General features: G+C 41.1%; 1 protein-coding gene across 7 annotated transcripts in view; it reads left to right on the top strand.

The window, feature by feature from the left end:
• CDON (cell adhesion associated, oncogene regulated) overlaps positions 1-19,721 on the top strand; it is a 101,904-nt gene that overhangs the window by 44,786 nt on the left and 37,397 nt on the right. For all 7 annotated transcript variants that reach the window (XR_005532221.1, XR_005532220.1, XR_005532222.1 and 4 more), the window contains exons 7-12: positions 406-675; positions 6,073-6,423; positions 10,773-11,062; positions 12,953-13,127; positions 15,308-15,436; positions 19,234-19,437. Coding sequence is in view for 4 of the 7 variants with exons in the window: in XM_039254863.1 (XP_039110794.1) it covers positions 406-675; positions 6,073-6,423; positions 10,773-11,062; positions 12,953-13,127; positions 15,308-15,436; positions 19,234-19,437 (1,419 nt within the window). In the remaining 3 variants the exon portion in view is untranslated. The remainder of the gene's footprint in view (positions 1-405; positions 676-6,072; positions 6,424-10,772; positions 11,063-12,952; positions 13,128-15,307; positions 15,437-19,233; positions 19,438-19,721) is intronic.

The raw sequence follows: 19,721 nt of genomic DNA on the forward strand, positions 1-19,721 counted from the left end.
CATTTCTGATTTTTTTCTTGATGACCACAGCAGATGGGAGAATGAGTAAGCGAAGCAACTTGATTTCAGCTAGTTATTGGTAGAGAGATTTTGTGTGTCACTTGTGATGATTTAAAAAGTATCTCTGGGGGCACCTGGGTGGCTAAGTCGGTTAAGCATCCAACTTCGGCTCAGGTCATGATCTCACAGTTTGTGTGTTCAGGCCCCGCGTCAGACTCTGTGCTGACAGCTCAGAGCCTGGAGCCTGCTTTGGAGTCTGTCTCCTTCTCCCTCTGCTCCTCTCTCGCTCACGCTTTGTCTCTCTCTCTCAAAAACAAACATTTAAAAAAATTAAAAAACAAAGAAGTACCTCTGAAGGGCTTTTTTATATGTTTTATGTTTTTTTTTTATATGTTTTATTTTCAGAAAATGCCTCAATTTCTAAAGGACTGCAGGATCAGACCGTCCCTCTGGGAGCCACAGTGCAGTTTACGTGTGAGGTCCACGGGAACCCGCCTCCAAACCGCACCTGGTTTCATGATGCACAACGTGTTGATCCTTCCCCACGACATCTGACCGTAGGAAACAGACTGCAGATCAGTGCTGTTACCATGGAAGATTCTGGGCTGTATCAGTGCGTAGCGGATAATGGGATTGGATTCAAACAGTCTACTGGGAGACTTGAAATTGAAAAAGGTAGGCTTTTGGGTCCCGAAATCGTAAGAAGTTTTACTTTACAGATAGGCTTTTGTTCTGGTTAAAGATTAAACCGTTTTCACCGGAGGACATAATTCCAATACCATAAAGGGACTGTACCTGTTTTCCGTGTTCCTTTCTAGTTGCAGATGGACATTTCCACAGAGGCAATATTACTTGATTAATCTTGTTAAAAAAAATTTTTTTACATTACTTTTTCAATAGATACTATAGTTTAAAGGCATATGGGTAAAGTCTCTCATTCCTGGTCCCTAGTCCGCCATATTGCCTTTAGAACTAACCAGTTTTATCAGTGTCTTTAATATCCTTGTGTGTACATATACAATCACACATAACTTTCTGTGTGCACTTAATAGCATCTCTTTTTTTTTTCTCCCTAAATGGTGGTGGTATTCCTCATTTGAATTTTTTATCTTCTCATATGGCTCATTAAACAGTGTTTTCATTCTTTTTTTAAATGACTGCTTATGAGGGAGTTCTATAATGAATGTCTGTCTGCATAGGTTATTTTGCACAGGTGTAAATATCTGTAAAATGGGTTTCTAGAAATGACCTTGCCGAATAAAAGCATCTATGCTTTGGTAATTTTGGTAGATATCACCAAGTTGCTCTGCAAAATTGTTACTGGTTTATATTCTTATCGACCAGCAATGTGTATCTGCCTGTCTCCTCATATCCTTGCCCAGGGCAAGGTATTAAATCTTTGTCAATCTGAAAGGTTAAAAAAAATACCTTTTGGTCTCTTATTTCCTTTACTGTGAGTGAGGTTGGGCTTCCTGTCATATGTTTATGAATCATTTGAATTTGCTTTCCTGTGTATTGACTGTTCATTGTCTTTTGTCCATTTTAAAAGTTAGATTGGTGGCCTTTGTTCTGGTGGATTGGTAGGAAATCTGTATATATTAGGGAAATTAATCTTTTGTCTAAGTTATAAATATTTCAAGTATCAAAGACTCAGTGTGATACAGACAATTCTCTGACTTTGGTGCAATTATTTTAGAAGGAAATGATAAATTTTTAATTGGTGTGCATTTGGAAATGTAAAATTATACTTCTCAATAACAGAGTCAGAAAAAACTACAGTGCAAATTTAAAATACCTTGGCAATGAAAATGCCACAGATCAAATTGTGTGGGATGTAGCAGGGAATTTATATGGGAATGTAGAGACTTAAATGCTTCTAAAACTAGTAAGACTGAAAATAAAGAAGCAGAGGAAAAGAGATACTAAAGGGCAGAAATCAAATGAATAGAAAATGAAGATAAAATAGGATCAGTAAGAAAAAAGTTGGTTCTTTGCAAAATCTCATAAAATGGACATACCTTTGGCAAAATACAAATAGTGTTAGGAATGAAAAGTACAAGTCTTATAGAGATTAAAATAATAAATAAGGATAAAATAGAAGGTAAAGATATATTGTGATAAACTTTATGTGAACAATTTACGATGTCCTAGGAAATGGACAAATTCTTGGGAAAAATATAACTTAGTAAGGCTAACTTAAAAGAAATTAAAAAGCATATGTAGTCCTGTACCCATGAAGGAAGGCAGCTATGCTCACCAGTATACCACCAACGCACTATACCCATGAAGGAAACTGACTAGGGGTTCAAAATCTTCCCACAGAGAAAACACCAGGCCTTATAGGTTTTACGGAGAGTTCTTCGAAACTTACAAGTAACAGACCATTCCAAAAATCATACAGACTCTTCCAGAGAAAAGTAAACAATGGGAACTCTCTGGTCCTTACCATTTTGATTCTAAAATCACAAAGGAATGTCATAAGCAAAGAAAACCAAAGGCCAATCTCATTTATGAACATAGATGTAACCATCTTATGAAAATATTAGCAAGCTATCAATATTTTAAAAAGGAAACACATCGTAAATAAGGAGTCTGCCTAGGAATCAGTCAGAAAATGTAAAGTGTCCTTCATTTTGATTGAATAGAGGCAGAAAAAAAATTGACACAATTCAGTATCCACTTAGAAAAATAGAAATAGGGAATTTTCTTAATTTGATAAAGAGTATCTAACAAAACTTAGAGGAAACATCACTTTTATGGTGAAATGTTGGAGGCGTTCTCTTTAAAATCTCTTATAGGGGTGCCTGGGTGGCTTAGTCGGTTAGGCATCTGACTTTGGCTCAGGTCATGATCTTACAATTTGTGGATTCAAGCCCCACATCAGGCTCTGCGCTGACAGCTCGGAGCCTGGAGCCTGCTTCGGATTCTGTGTCTCCCTTTCTCTTTGCCCCTCTTCTGCTCACAGTTGGTCTCTCTCAAGAATAAACAAACAGTTAAAAAAAAAAGATTTAAAATCTCTTTTATTTGTCATCATACTGGAGACTCTAATCAGCACAGAATGACAAAAAAATATATGTAAGTAAAATATAAAAGCATTGGAAAGAAAGAAACCAAACCATTATTAATCTGTAACTGCTGTGATTGCCAACATAGAGAATTCTCAGTGTGCTGGCAAATTATTAGAAATAATAAAGGCATTTATTTATTTAGCACGGTGTTTGGGTGAAGATCAACAAAGAAGAATCAATATCTTTCTGTATACCTGTGCATTAGTCAAGTTTCTCCAGAGAAGCAAAACCAATAGGATATATAAGATATAAACAAGAGGTGGTTTATAATAGGAATTGGCTCACATGATTATAGGGGCTGAGAAGTCCCATAATCTGTTGTCTATAAACTGGAGAAGGAGGAAAGCCAATAGTGTAATTTATTTGTGGAGAAGTGGAGAGGCAGTTGGTTTAAGTCTTGACCAAAGTCCAAAGGCTGGAGAACCAGAAGCGCTGATGTCCAGTGTCTGAGGGCAAGAGAATATGGATCTGCTTAAGCAGAGAGAAGGACGTCTCCTTTACTCTGCATTTTTGTTCTACAGAGCGCCGAGCAGATTGGATGTTGCTCCCCCATGTTGGGCAGCACCATCTGCTATACTCCGTTCACCAATTCAAATGCTAATTTCTTCCAGAAGCACCCTCACAGACCCACCCAGTTATGTGGACATCCCTTCACCCAATCAAGCTGATACGTAAAATTAACCACTATAACCAGCAACAAGCAGAAAATATGATTTAAAAGTCACCTTTTTTTTTTTTTAACATTTATTTATTTTTGGGAGACAGAGCACAAGTGGGGGAGGGACAGAGAGAGAAAAAGACACAGAATCCAAGGAAGGCTCCAGACTCCGAGCTGTCAGCACAGAGCCGGACGCAGGGTTCGAACTCACAAACCGTGAGATCATGACCTGAGCTGAAGTCTGAAGCTTCACCGACTGAGCCACCCAGATGCCCCAAAAGTTACCTTTTAATATTAGCAACGTTAAAAAGACCAAGGTATCCTAGAAAGGTATACCAGTTGGTACATACCAAAGTTCAGTATTAAACAGTTTTCAGGTCTTTCTAGAAACTTTCTGTAAATTCATGCAATTCCAGGGGTGTCTGGGTAGCTTAGTCGGTTAGGTGTCTGACTTTCGCTTAGGTCGTGATCTCGCGGTTCATGGGTTTGAGCCCCGCGTCGGGCTCTGTGCTGACTGCCAGCTCAGAGCCTGGAGCCTGTTTCAGTCTGTGACTCCCTCTCTCTCTGACCCTCCCCTGCTCACGCTCTCTCTCTCTCTCCTAGAAATAAATAAAAACATTAAAAAATTAAAAAAAAAAGTTCATGCAATTCCAATTAAAATCTTAACCAAATATTTTGAGGATCTTGACAAACTGCTCCTGAAATTTATATGCATGACCAAAGACCCAAGAATAGCTAAGGCATGCTAAAAGAAGAAGAAAAACATGGGGACTTATGTTTACAGGTAATAGAACATATATAAAAATCTGTGGTAATTAGGATATATTGTATTGGTGCAGGAATAGATAGACTCTTGAAACAAGTTAGAGACCCATCAAGAAGACATTTGCACCTAAGGACTTAACTTAACATTGCAGATCACCCAGGGGAGGACAGCCATTTCAGATACAGGATAATTGGTCATCAAAATGGAGAAAAAGAAATGAAATCTCTAACTCGTAATGTATAGAAAGACAAATTCCCAGTGGATTAAAGACCTATCTGTGAAAGGCAAGATGGCAGAGTTTTTGAAGAAAATACAGGAGACCGTCTATCTGATTGGGTAAAACTTAACACTTTAAGCTAATTTTTATAAAAAGATTGATATGATTACATTGAGATCAGAACATCCTTGTTACAAAGGAGACCACTAAAAATGAAAAGAAAAGCAATAAACTATGAGAAGATACTAGCAGCATATATAACAAATAACAGAACAGTACCTAGAATCTACAAAGAACTCTGAAGCCATTACGAGAAAGATAAACGTCCTAACAGAAAAATGGACAAAAGGCATTTCAAAGAGAAGGAAAAATATCAGTGACCCATAAACACTTGACAAGATGTTCAACCTCGTTAGTACTCACGGGAGTGCAGTTTATGACCAGTGAGATAGCATCTTACCCTTACTAGATTGGTAAAGACTCAGGAATCTAATCATACCAAGCGTTACTTTGTGAAATGTAGGAAGTAGGGCTGGAGAAAGAAGAATGTGCTGGAGAAAATGCCATATGTAATCGATATTCCATAGTAGAAATGGCTCCAGAGAATACCTGGGACCAAAAGGAAAGAGCTAGTTTAGAAACACAAATGTTGTTTGTGTAATAATGGTAAGAAATATGCTCATCGACTTTCAGAACAGGTTTCTCTCCCAGGCTTTTTGTAATCAGAGGTTTCCCTCTGGAATTAACTATTCTTGTGAAAGAATAGTATTTTTCTTTTATGCTACTTCACACTTTTTTCATGGCTTCACCTGTTCTATACTTAACAGCAGTCAAATGTGTTTGGATACCTTTTTTTTCCCCTAAAGGACAGGAAGTCGACATAGAAAATGTCTAGGAGCCCACAGTGAAGAATTCTACTTGTTAGGGACAGTTTTACTTGGTGAAAGTTGACAAGAGAATCAACAAGGAGGGGTTACCTTTGTTTTAAGTATTACTCTCATTACTTTATCCCTATTTGTGCATGTCTTTGCAAACACTGTTATTTCAGTGAATGAATGTGTTCTCCATACTGTTTTGCATGTAAAACATTGTTTAGGGGATGGTAACCAGAATGATTGTGGTGATCATATCTCAATGTCCGTATATATGTCAAATCATGATGGTGTACACCTGAAACTGTTATATGTCGATTATACTTCAATTAAAAAAAACCCCGCTATTAAGAAACACATGTACAAAAGATGCTTTTAAGGCTGTTACTTGGGCACAACATTGAGAACATGTATACAATAAGATGAATCTATTTTGCATTGTAGGTACTATAATCTTAATTTTGTATGTGTGTGAATTGCTATTTTAATAGGCAGTGGACTCAAGCCAGTTATAATTACAGCACCAGCGAGTACAAAGGTGGTAGATGGAGACTTTGTCACTTTGTCCTGTAATGCCACTGGCGTGCCAGTCCCAGTCATGCGTTGGTATGACAGGCACGGGTTGATAACCAGCCATCCATCTCAAGTGCTCAGATCGAAGTCCCGGAAATCACACTTACGACCTGGGGGCTTTGACCTGGAGCCCGTCTACCTCGTCATGTCCCGAGCTGGCTCAAGCTCTCTGTATATTCAGGCTGTCACTCAGGAGCATGCCGGGAAATACATCTGCGAAGCAGCAAATGAACATGGTGCCACCCAGTCAGAGGCAGTCCTCACGGTTGGTGAGTTGCCATTAGTACTTTTTCTCGGGTGATTAGCTTCCTCGGATTGTAGGCGATAAAGTGCTGTGAAGTATGTTCTTATCATGAGCCCAGCAATCTCTAAATATATATATATATATATATATATATATATTCCCCAGCAATAGCGAAACATAGAATTACAGTTTTTGGTATTTGGTCTTACCATGAATCAGATGAACTCAGGTCTCCATTTCTTATGTTTTGGTGAGGGTTGTAGTTGTCCCAGAGAAAGCTCTCGTTTGGGTGCAACCCCAAGTTATAACCACTTTTCATGATTACTGCTTTTGGTTTTCTAAGCTACTGAACGTGGTCATTGCTGACATGTTTTAGGTGAGACCCTGATAGGTTCAGTGTTGAGAGTCTAAAGGGTTGGCTTGGTAAAATCATGGTCCTATCAAATAGTACCTTCAAAGTTATTTCCCTAATGGGATGTATAACATTAATTCTTGATATTTTGTTGATGTTTGGTGAGGATGACTTAAAAGCTTTATACAGTTTTTGAAGTACTAGTGTATAGAGTATCAGTATTGTTAAAATTAATTCAGATCGTACTTAATTCAGATTCAAGCCTTCCCTCCGTGAGTATTTAGAGAGGCATGCCCCAGCAGGTAGTCAGCTGAGTGGAGACTGTCACCTTATTTGTCATGCAGGAAGCAGAGTACAAGAAACAGTACTGCCCTTAGTCTTGGCAGCTGAGGTCTCTGCCTTGGGCCAGTGCGTTAGAGGGTCCGTGCCGCCTTCTCCCTGGGTCCTCAGATCCCACAGGTCAAACAGTCCATGTGGTTAAGGGGTTAAGTTATAGTACTTGGAGCCTGGAGCCTGGGTTCCTCCTTCTGTATAGCAGGTCTGGGGTCCTGCTCTGGGCTCTGGAAGTCCTTTAATTGGTTCACAGTCTGGTTCCACACAGGTCTTGTTCCCTAGACCATCCTCCAGAGCGTTGACCACATTGCCAGTGTGCAGTTACCCTTAAGCCAGAGGAGCAGCCAAGGGGTGGCCTTTTGCAGAGGAGAGAAGGGGATGTAGACAGAAATTGGATGTGTACCCAAGTATTTCCACTCACAGGCACACAAGGTCCCTGTAACTCTAAATGAAGCTGGAGGTAGGAAGAGAAGTGGGGAAGGCCAAGCAAGGGCTTCCATTTGATCTCCTGGGCTACTCTGTAAATGCCAGAGGTGGGAACGATGTGGAGGTGAAGCATGTGGGCGGTGTTACAATCCTGGCTCAAACCTGGGAGCTTTGAAATCTGGAGCAAACTACTGAACTCATCTGTGTTTGTTTTCCCATCTCTGTGACAGGGATAGTAAAGGCCCTTGTCATTGGGTAGATGAGAGAATTCAAGGAATTAATCCATGTGAAGTCTTTAGAATGGTGTCTGACAATAGAAACCCTTCAATAAATTCTAAGTATTAGATTATAATTATGACTATCTAATGACTGGTAAATTATACTTATCCCATGTAGTGGTTAGGGAGGGAAGAAATAGCTACTGACTTTAGACATCTTAAGAATCCTCAAATGAAGAGGGTAGTTCACTGTTGTATAAATTTATATACATGTAAATATGTCTATGTATACGTGTGTGTGTTTATGTATCTGTTCTGCCAAGCGAAAATAAGTGTGGCTCTGCTCAAAATTGTTAGCTGTAGGGCAGGTGTAACATGAGTGCTGCTCGGGTAGCTTTTGGCTGAAGTGACTGTTTTATGTAAATCTAGGGTAGCAGGAGGCATTGATGTGATAGTCACAGCTGATGGAACTAGATTTTTTGTCTCACTGCCTCACTTTAACTATCAAAGACCTGAATCCCCTGGAAGATACATAAGCTAACTTGTTTAGGTTAGAATTCCTTAGATCTTTAAGATCCCCCCCTCCAGGATTTTATGTCATGATAAATACCATTTTCATGTATAGTAACCCCATCACCTATATCGCGCCGAAATGTTCCTGTATTTTCTCTTTTGCACGCCCTATCATTACTAAGATCTGGCCAAGTTTACTAAAGCTCACGATACATAACAACCCACCTCTTTCTACAGGAATCTGAGCCTTTTTAAATTCTGGCATACTGGGAGCCATTTATTTTGTTTTTTGGTGAAGCGAGGAGTAAGCAAGGTCAAAGAGAGAGATGACTGTCCCCTCCCCCCTTGTTCTTTCCAGAGCCCTTGGGTTTTGAGGTCTTGGATGTACAAATATTTGTAGAGTGGGTTGTAACTCTTCAGGCCTATAACGGGAGTTGGCTTGCGATAGTCGGGGTAGGGGTTGCTGGTGTGAGTGGCCACGGCGGGAAGGGCTTTGACAAGCTTGGTTATATTCCTTGTTTAGTTTCAGCTCTGAGGCATTAAATTCATTGCCATAGTTATAGTACTTACAAAAGCAGAGTTTTATCAGTCTCTTTTCCAATTGAAAAAGCGTTTCTACCTTTAAAAATACTCGATGTGTAAGCTGATCATTTCACACTTGATCTTAGCCAAAAGGCCAAGAATCGATCTAGTCTGACCATTTCCCAGAGTTGTTTTGAAGATAAGTTGAGACAATGTATGTGAAAAAACTTTTGAAAGTGGTGTTAAGGCCTTATAAACTGTATCTAGCATCTTGTGAGCACTCATATTATTGGAAATAGCAGAGGGAAAGGAATTGAATCTCCCTCTCCCCCTTCCTTTTCTTGAATCCCCTTTTCAATAAAAGTTACAGAAAAGTCTTCATCACAACTAGAATAGCAGGAGCAGAATGGTGATACTCATACTGTTAGACACAGGCTGTGGCATAAATTTGTCTCATGCCTCTGCATAAATTGAGGCCTGTGGTCTTTAAACTCCTGTACAGCCAAATACCACTTCCCAGTGGTAAGCAGCCCCAAGGCTCCGTGAAACGCTAATGATAAAAAGGTCATTCTCCACTACCCTAAGCCACAGCTAATTACCTCCACTTGCTAGAGTCCATCTCTCGGCACCAGCCAGCCCACGGCCTGACTCACTAGATAAACATGGCTACTCCAGGAGCAATATTTTGAAAGTGTCTCCATGAACTTGATTCGCTTTCTCCTATATTATTTTCTCACTAGCCTTTTGTTTTCTTTAATGGAGGATGCGTCTGAGACACCTTTTCTCTTTTAAATAGAAAATTGACCTTATGCCATTAGCCGTGTTTTTTTGTCAGGAATCCAACTTCATTGTGAGAAAGAAACTTTTTTTTTTTTTTTAATTTTATTTGTTTTTGAGAGACAGAAAGACAGAGCACAAGTTGGGGAGAAGCAGAGAGAGAAGGAGACACAGAATCCGGAGCAGGCTCCAGGCTCTGAGCTCTCAGCACAGAGCCTGACGCAGGGCTTGCACTCACAAACCGTGAGATCATGACCTGAGCTGAGGTTGGACGCTTAACCGACTGAGCCACCCAGATGCCCCAGAAGAAAATCTTTTAACGTCATTTCCTCTGCTCCCTTCCTCCACAAAAGTGGTCAAAAATAGGAGCCTTTTTTGTTGCCAGTGTGAACAGCACTTGAGAGAAACCAAGCCATCAGTACTTAGGTTTCGTGGTGCTGGTGGTGTGTTTGTTTTCACACACTGCCTTCTTATTCTTTTTCTGGCAGCACCACCATTGTTCTTCTGCAAGCCGTTGTCACTTAATCTCCCAGAACCCTGATGTCTTCATCTGTAAAGTGGGAGTATTACTGTCCACCTAAGAATGTTTTGAGGGCTCAGCTCAAGGAGATTATTTTTATTAAATGTCTAGCACGATGCTTGGCACATACTATGTGCTCAGTAAATTTGGGGGATGGGATATGCAACCTATTTGTTTTTTCAGTGCAAATAAAGTATTTTTCCCCTTCTCTTGTGCGCTGTATGCTCACAGGGAAGGGACTGACTGTCCAAGAGTATGAATACTGAGGGGTATCATTGGAGACTGGCTACCCAGCAGGTAATAGCCTAACTCTTGATTGTTTCCTTACTGTTGAGTTCACCTTGTTGCTAAGGAAATGCATCGCTTCATGTGTTTCATTTACCAGCTGGAATTAACGCTCGGGTGTTGTCCGATCTAAAATCTTCTGAGGTTACACTAGCAAATTGTTGTTGTAAAAGAGGGAATACTGGCATAGATCAAGGAGAGATAACATCCTCAAAATCACTTGACTACCGCAGATTTTTCAATAAGAGATTGCTCCTGGAGGTTGGAGGTTTCCATGAATTACAAAGTGAATTGTTACCTTCTTTCCCTTCTAGGGCTCAGGTAGTCTGTATCCTGGTGGACAGTTAGATCACTGTGAAGAAGACACTGAAATAATGAATTTCCTCAAGCCATCTCTTCTCTCTCTCTCTTTCTTCCATTCCCTGCAGTTCCCTTTGAAACAAATACAAAAGCAGAGGCAGTCACCCCTTCTAATCCCACTCAGAATGATAAAAGAGATGGTTCCGAAGCTGGATTATTGAGCTCATTTCCAGGGAAGAAACACTCCAGTGCAGTGGAATCATCACCCGAGAGAAATGCCAGTGGTGCCTCTGTCCCTGATGCCCCCATCATTCTGAGCCCCCCGCAGACCTACACATCTGATACGTACAACCTGGTCTGGAGGGCGGGGAAGGATGGCGGGCTGCCCATCAATGCCTATTTTGTGAAGTATCGAAAGGTAACATTTTTCTCATTTATCAGCTTTCTCTTTGCTCACCTTAACGTTGTGTATATATAACACGGGCTTATTATCCTTGACGTTTACAGAGCAGCAGGAAACAGAACAGGAGTGTTCTAGGAGTATGAGTTTGGGAGAACTGTCCCAGCAGTCATACTGGTTTTACCAGGAAGCAGTAAGAATGAAATATACACAGTATCCCCCAAAATAGGGATTCCAAGAACCCAGTGACTTCTTGACATTTTTTTGGACATTTTTCAATCAAACATTTTAACCCCTTGAGTGTCAACCTCTAGAAACCACTTTTTAAAGGGGGCACGTGGATGGCTCAGTCGGTTAAGCGTCCGACTTCGGCTCAGGTCATGATCTCATGGTTCGTGGGTTCGAGCCCTGTGTTAGGCTCTGTGCTGACAGCGAGCTCAGCCTGGAGCCTGTCTTCGGATTCTGTGTCTTCCTCTCTCTCTGACCCTCCCCTGTTCACGCCACGTCTCTCTCTCTCTCTCTCAAAAATAAATTTTAAAACAACATTTAAAAAAATGAAAATAAATAAAAAGTCACCCCTTTGTGAGATAATAAAACACAGTTTATTTAACAAATAAAGCAGTTTCTTACTTGAAATGTCAAAAAACATCCTCTGGCATAATCTCTGACAATTATTTTTATTTCAAGTGGTCTTCTTCCCATCCAAGTACTAACCAGGCCCGACCCTGCTTAGCTTCCGAGATCAGACGAGATCGGGCGCGTTCGGGGTGGTATGGCCGTAGACTCAAGTGGTCTTCTTAATTGTATTGGAATCTTATGTTGTTTGGTGATTTGTTTGGGTGAACTTTGATCTTCTCAGTTGATTTTCCAATGTTTTCTTTCAGAAGCTTGTATTAAAGCAAATTGAAAAAAAAGTCTCTCTTTGTTTATGAGACTAGTAAATGAACAAAAGATACCCTCATATTTAAAATACCTTTCTTTGCCCAAGACATTTTAGTACCCATCACTTAATAGTAATATTTGTATTATCTGGTACAATTAACATGGTGATATTTGAAAGTTTATTCACTGTTTCTAACTGATGATTCAAGAGGAAGAAATTTTCACTGGGATTCTTACCCACACAAAAACTTCTGTGTGATGTCGTTTCCTAATTCTGTTAACTAAGACCCAACAGATTGGATCTTTTATTCTTTTTAAGTTTATTTATTTATTTTTTTGAGAGAGCCAGAGAGAGAATACAAACGAGCAGGGGAGGGGCAGAGAGAGAGGGAGAGAGAAGCCCAAGCATGCTCTGAGCTGATCACAGAGCCTGACACAGGACTCAAACCCACGAACTGTGAGATCATGACCTGAGCTGAAATCAAGAGTCGGACACTTAACCGACTGATCCACCCAGGTGCCCCAGATCTTTTTAACATTTATTTCCTCCAGTACATGTGCAAGTGTTGAGACATGAAGAATGCTGGAAATATATAATGCATAAGTATGTAATTCATATATGCATATGTATTCTAATTTATCATATATTTATTGTGTATATCATATGTTATCATTAGTCCAGATTATTATGTACTTATTTTATGCTCCCATTAGCCTAGTAAGAAAGCAGTATTGTTTCCTTTGCAAGTAAAGGAAGCACACTCTGGGAGATTAAATAACTTGCTTGAGGCCATAAATGAGTGGTTAAGTAGGAGAGCCAGGAGTCTTTTTATTCCTGAGAATTCCCAAGTTCATGTTACGGGTCTCCTTGTATTTCTTAGTGTGAAGAGGTATTGTGTCTCTTTTACTTCCAGCAGTATATTCCTTACCCATGTTCGTCTGGAATGGAAGATTTTCTCAAAGTGGATGGGAGGTTTTTCCACCCTTTATCTCCTTTTCTTTAATGGCTTCTTTTCTCTTGAGCAGCTCGATGATGGTGTTGGCCTGGTGGGAAGCTGGCACACAGTTCGAGTCCCAGGAAGTGAGAATGAGCTCCATCTGACAGAACTGGAGCCGTCTAGTCTCTACGAAGTTTTGATGGTGGCAAGAAATGCAGCAGGTGAAGGGCAACCCGCCATGCTTACCTTCCGAACCAGCAAAGGTGAGTATAACCTTCCTTAAGAGGAGCAAGCCGGCCGTGTTGATGTTGCTCTATTCCTGAGTGTCCTTTTGGGTCACTTCTTTTTTTCTTATGTTTATTTTTGAGAGAGAGACAGAGACAGAGCATAAGCAAATCCAAAGCAGGCTTCACGCTCTGAGCTGTGGAGTGTACAGTGCCCGACAAGGGGCTTGAACCCACGAACCACGCGATCATGACCTGAACCGAAGTCGGACACTTAACTGACTCTAGGTGCCCTTAGAGATTCTTATATATAAATCCATTAAATAATTTTATTATAGTACCTTTGTTGGCCATGCTTGGGTGGTTGTATTATTCCATCCCATCCAATGTTCTACAAGTATTTCTGAGAGTTTATGATATGTAAGTCATTAGGGTAGATGATAGAGGGAAAACAAAGATGATCAAGATAAGATTCATCCTAATGGCACTTCTACTTTTCTAAGAAGGGGTAAGACACATAAATAAATACCAACTACAAGGCAGGATTTCAGTTCAGCTAATATTTACCGAATGCCGTCTGTGTGCCAGGCAATAACCAAAAGAGACAAACTCCTTGACCTGATGGAGCTTACATTCTAGTTGGGAGACACTTACAGCTGAGTTAGAAGTACATTAGAAAGCGAAAGCGGTGAATGCTACTAAAGAGAATTAGGTTAGGGGATGGATAGGAGTGTGTGGGGTAGCACTTGTCACACTGTAAGCAGGTGGCCAGAGACATCCTCAGTGAGCAGTGGACAGTGGAGCAGAATGTCGAGGAGGTAAAGTGGAAAGCTACGTGGATATCTGGGGAAGGAAAGAACACCCTGGCTGAGAGAATAGCAAGTGCAGAGACCCTGGGGTGGGGTGTGCGGGGTGTACCCTAGGAACACTGAGGGCACCACTGGGGTGGAAGCAAAGGGACTGAAGCTGTGAGGGAAGGCGCTCAGGGAGATGACACAGGGCCCACACCACACAGCGCCTTGTGGATGACACTGGCTGACTCTGAGAAAGTAGAGACCTTGGAGCGTTTGAGCTGAGCTGAGTGACATAATCTGTGGTGTGGTTCCGCGGGGGTGGGGTAAGGATGGACTGCAGCAGGGCAAGGGAGTGAGCAGAGAGGCCAAAATCTGACAAGTACTGGGAAGGACTTAGAGGGTACAAAGAAAGGATGTTCTTTCAAGTGAGGTAGCTTGCTGAGGGCAGGCTTGATTGAAAATGATGCCATTATAGCATGGCCATCTATGAACAAAAAGATTCCAGTGAGCACAGAGGGGAACTGGGTGGAAGAGTATTTTAGTATGGCACAAAAATAAAAAGGAGGTATGATTGAGAAGAAATTATTTATTGGCTTTTGGAAAAGACCCTTTCATACTAATTGGCTGAGTCTAGCTAGAAAAATAATGAGTATTTCTTATTTGAACTGCATTTTGAGTTAATGTTCATAATTAGTCCATGGTTGTTTATAGCATCTGACCTATAAACACTGAATAATAAGAATGTATTTCAGCTTTAAGAGAATCATCCTTTTTCACTTTTTGCCTCTTGGGATTTTCAAACTTACCGTGATAATTTTCCCACGAAGAAACAGAAGCTCTTTAAGAATGAGGTTTCCGTTTTAGAATGAAGAAGTAGGTATGGTAAGAAGAAAAAGGGATGAATAGTTAGAAAGCCTTTACTCATTTGGCTTTTATCACTTGTGGTGTTTATTCTGTGTGTAACTTAAAATTAGCCTGATGAAGAAAGACACATTTTAGTTTTCCCTTAAAGCTACTAGAAAAAGACAAAGTAATTTTTAAAAACAGTACTTACTTATTTTGAGAGAGAGAGAAAGCAGAGCAGACAGAGGGGCAGAGAGGGAAAGGGAGGAAAGAATCCCATGCAGGCTCGGCGCCTGACTCAGGGCTCCATCTCACCAAATGAGATCATGACCTGAGCCAAAATCAGGAGTCGGCTTCTTAGCTGACCGAGCCACCTAGGTGCCCTGACAAAGTAGATTTGTTAAGTCAATTCCTCAGATTAGCTAAGCATTGACAATGTAGGTTTTAAACGTAGACCCTGTAACAGACAAGTTCACGTATTTATACGTATACACCAGTTGAGTTTACCTTCTTTCCTTCACTCTGCATATACACAGAAGCGTATATTACAGTATATGAGTATGTGTTTTCTAACTTTTCTAGAGAAAACAGCCTCATCCAAAAACACCCAGGCGTCCTCCCCACCCATGGGCATCCCTAGGCGCCCTGTTGTTTCGGAGGCTGCGGACAACTTTGGGGTGGTACTTACAGACTCCTCGAGGCATAGCGGAGGTAAAGTAGAGAGCCTTCATTTTTATTGATTTTGTTTACACGTGTACTGGCATGTTTCAAATTATTTAGGGGGTGGAGTGGGAGCGAGTGTTTGTTTATCGTTCAGATTATAGCCTGCCAAGCTTGCTCAGTCCCTATTTCAACCATTTTGGTAACACCCTGTGCTCCAGTCTTGGTAACTCGGTGTCATGATTGGTATTTAAGGTAATAAACTCAGACTCAGAATGTTCAGGTACTATGGTTTTATAGCTCATAAAAAGGATTTTTCTGTCTCCTCTCTGGCAAAGAAACCACATTTATATTTTGAAGTCTGAAAGTCTTTTTTCTTCCTTTGGTGACTTATCAAAACGTGTGGTGGTACCCACGGTAAGGCTTAGTGTGTTTTATTGAAGGATCACATGTCCTAGTCCATTTTATTGCTATATCTTGCCAAGTGTATGGTTTTTAGATGTCCTAGCCATACAGTTTTCAAAAGATTCTTTTTAGTATTTAAATTTCACACATACTAATTCTGCAGTTACAACATAATGTGCTCGCTGTGGCTCTGTTAATACGTGTTAGCAGGATGTCGAGGGAGGGCTTAACTTTTCATTGCTGAGCTCTCAGAGGGTTCAAGCCCCTCTTCCCTGTTTGTAGAGTGTTTCATGAATTGGTGTCAGACAAACGCAGGTCATAACATTGGAACACCCTTCTGGAACCCCTCCGGTTTTTCAATATCATGAGCCTCTTCTGCATAAGAACCTTAGCCTCTGAGGAACAGCTCACGTACCTTAATAGATTAGCTACACGAGTATCAACTTTATGTAATTAAAAAAAATTTTTTAACATTTATTGATTTTTGAGAGTCGGAGAGACACAGAGTGTTAGTGGGGGAGAGGCAGAGAGACAGAATCCGAAACAGGCTCCAGGCTCCCAGCTGTCAGCACAGAGCCCTGCAAGGGGCTTGAAACAAACCATGATTTCACAAACCATGAGATCATGACCTAAGCCGAAGTCAGACGCTCAACCGACTGAGCCACCCAGGCGCCCCGAGTATCAACTTTCTATGAATAAAGCTGACCTCTGAAAAACACCAACCTTATGACTTATTTAACATCCTATGGTAGATACTGGGCGAAATGCTATTGCAGCAGAGGCAAAATAAATCTTGCCTTCAAGAAGTTTACAGCATCGTGGACGATCTGACAGTAAGTCAGTAACAACATAGTGGGTCATATAGACAAACAAACCTGTAACAGTGATTTGGATTCATTATGCCTGAGAGTCTACCCCTGGTGTTCCAGGATGGCGATAGAAACATGGAGAGGAAGCACGTGGTGGTTAGAGAGGCTCCCTGTGGTGAGCTGCAGAGACAGGAATGCTCTAAAGATGAGAATGGAGGAAGGAACAAGAAGTTCTGGGCAAGACAGCTTCTGTGCAGGGAGATGGATGACTGACATGCTGTATTCCATCTAGAGACTTAGGGCTTAGGGGAGATTTGATGTGATTGGTTGCTGTGGGGAGTGACGCCAGAGTAGAGAGGAGGCAGGTGGGCACCTTGTATGATGTATGTAAAATTTTAATCTTAACACAACAACAACAACTAATCTTTCCTGAAAAGCCATGAAGAACCATAGAGACTTTAAAGAGGGGGAAAGGAGAAATGACCGAAGATGAGGCTAGAGAAATGACAACAAGAGTGACCACGTGGATGGAGAAGGACACAGCTGACAGGCAAAGGAGGTTGAGTCCACACTGAGTGAGAGGCGAACGTGTGGTGCCTCAGGCCTGGGTCACCAGGGGCCGTTTACCAAGATAGGTAATAAGGACATTTAGGTGGAGCCCACAAGAATTCAGTTCTGAAGTCATGAGTTTGGAGTTATCCAGAGATAGCCATAGGAAGTGACCTCTTGAATCTTCACAATAACCCTGTGGGAAAGATTAGCATCTCTGTTTTACAAATTCTTAACTGAGACTCAAGAAGGCCACACAGCTTTGCCTGAGGTCACCAGGGCTGCTGTTCAAAATTCAGATTTAAAAAAATTGTTTTTTACATTTTTAATTTATTTTTGAGAGACAGAGTGAGACAGAGCGTGAACTGGGGAGGGGCAGAGAAAGGAGGAGACACAGAATCCGAAACAGCCTCCAGGCTCTGAGCTAGCGTTCAGCACAGAACCTGACCCAGGGCTCGAACCCATGAACCGTGAGATCATGACCTGAGCCAAAGTCGAACACTCAACTGACTGAGCCAGCCAGGCGCCCCCCAAAATTCAGATTTTTAAATTCCCAACTACAGACTGTCTTTTATCCCTGAACTGCCACGTACTCTTTTAGATACTGAAGATTCTTTTCTGTAATGATTCTTTTCCCTAATAACCTTCTCTTTCTATTTGATCTCTGGTGTTCTTTGATGAGTTTTAACCTCCTGTGAATCAACATGAGGAAGTGGTTGGTTATCTAGTACGAAAAGAAAGATTCACTAACAGTTCTGTTCATTCTGTTTCCATTGCTTTCTAACTCGAAAGGAATACAGTAAGTATCAGTCAAAAGTTGCCTCCTTTGAATATTTTTCTCTTTTTATCCCTTAAGCGATCTGTTTTTAAAATGCCACCATTTTCTCCATACAAGTGCCGTCTGCAACAGTATTGTGTTCCTTCTTTTGTGTTTGTTCGGGCTAAAGCAGAGTTGAGTTGGGACAGAGTGGTGTCTTAAGGAATGCGGCACGGGCCAGACAGGGCTCACTTAGTGCCTTCGCCCAGGTAATGTCACCATGGCCTGGAGTTGGACCTCCTTCAGCTCTGGACACCTGACTGTCAGCACACCAAACGCCAGTCAGCCTCTTGAGACTCTGCTTGCTTTTGCAGAACTCAGGTGATCAGTGTAAACCAGAATGGCGATCTCCTCATTTGTACTGAAACCGTCCCACAGACCAGATTGTTTCTACTAACATTGTTCCCTGGGAGGAACCACCCGGGAAGCCAGTTACAACCACAAGTGTGTGGTCTTCTTGGTCAGCAAGAAGAGTTAGGTACATGGTGTAAATGGCTTGTGGACTTAATCCTGATGTTTCTACCTGCCACGGGAGTCTAGACTGTCTGGGTCTTGGGCTGGGACCTCCCCTCCCCTTGGCAGTGCGACCTGAAACTCCTAGACAGTCCGTTCTCTGACCCCCTTTCTCTGAAGTTTGTGCGGATATCAGGTGGCTCTTCTCTTTGTCGAGGGCACTTTATTTAACTACATATCCTGTCTTCCTGCTTCCATCCCGTGTAGCATTCTCTTTGCCCATTCATGTCACTGCTGATTTATTACTCAAAGTTTATCTCTTTACTGCCTGCAGTCTGTTTTTTTGGAGTAGCGTTCCTGTAGCCTTGAGGTGTGCTAAGGTGGGATATGCTAGTAATAGCTGCTAGTCTGTATGTGTTTTCTGTAACTTGGATGGAGAAAGAAAAACATTTAAATAACGTAACACCTAATTATGAAAATTTACTATAAATTATAAGCGCATTCAGACTTGAGGCACCAAGTAATCATTACTTATATACTGTTTAGCCATGCATCTAAAGTAGCATCATACCCATTTAACTTTCCATTTTTTAGAGCTAATTACCAAGTTTATAGATGGCTTTGTTTTTCCTTTATTTCCTGTATTTGGTTATTTCATTGCCCCTTAGCTTTTAAAAGATGACAGGAAAACAGTCTGAATATTATTAACTCCGGCATTAGGTTTGGTGACGAATCTTTAATAAGATGACCCTTTCAGTTTGAGTTCTTCTTGTCTCTGCACCATGGGTTACTGGAATAAATGTTTCCATGTTTAGTTCCAGAAGCACCTGATCGGCCTACCATCTCCACGGCATCTGAGACGTCTGTCTATGTCACTTGGATTCCTCGGGCCAATGGCGGTTCTCCAATCACTGCCTTCAAGGTCGAGTACAAACGGATGAGGACTAGTGATTGGCTGGTGGCAGCTGAAGATATCCCTCCTTCCAAACTTTCTGTGGAAGTTCGTAGCTTAGAGCCAGGTAGTAATACTCAAACATTTCCTTTCTTGCCCTCCATGCTGCCTCGAGATGCATATTTATAGTAATCTTGTCCTCTTCTCATTGTTAAAGTAATACGAGCCTGGTATGTGAAAACTGAAGAGAAACTATAAAGAAGAGAATAAGTCACCTGAAACCCACCCAGCCAGAGATAAGCATTGTTTACGTTTTGGTATATTTTTGTAGTCTTTTTTTGTTTTAAAAAAATTTTTTTTAATTTTAATTTTTGAGAGAGAAAGAAAGAGACAGAATGCATCAGGGTAGGG

This window comes from Hyaena hyaena, unplaced genomic scaffold, assembly GCF_003009895.1.
Source record: "Hyaena hyaena isolate Hyena2069 unplaced genomic scaffold, ASM300989v1 scaffold_500, whole genome shotgun sequence".
Taxonomy (NCBI): Eukaryota; Metazoa; Chordata; class Mammalia; order Carnivora; family Hyaenidae; genus Hyaena; species Hyaena hyaena.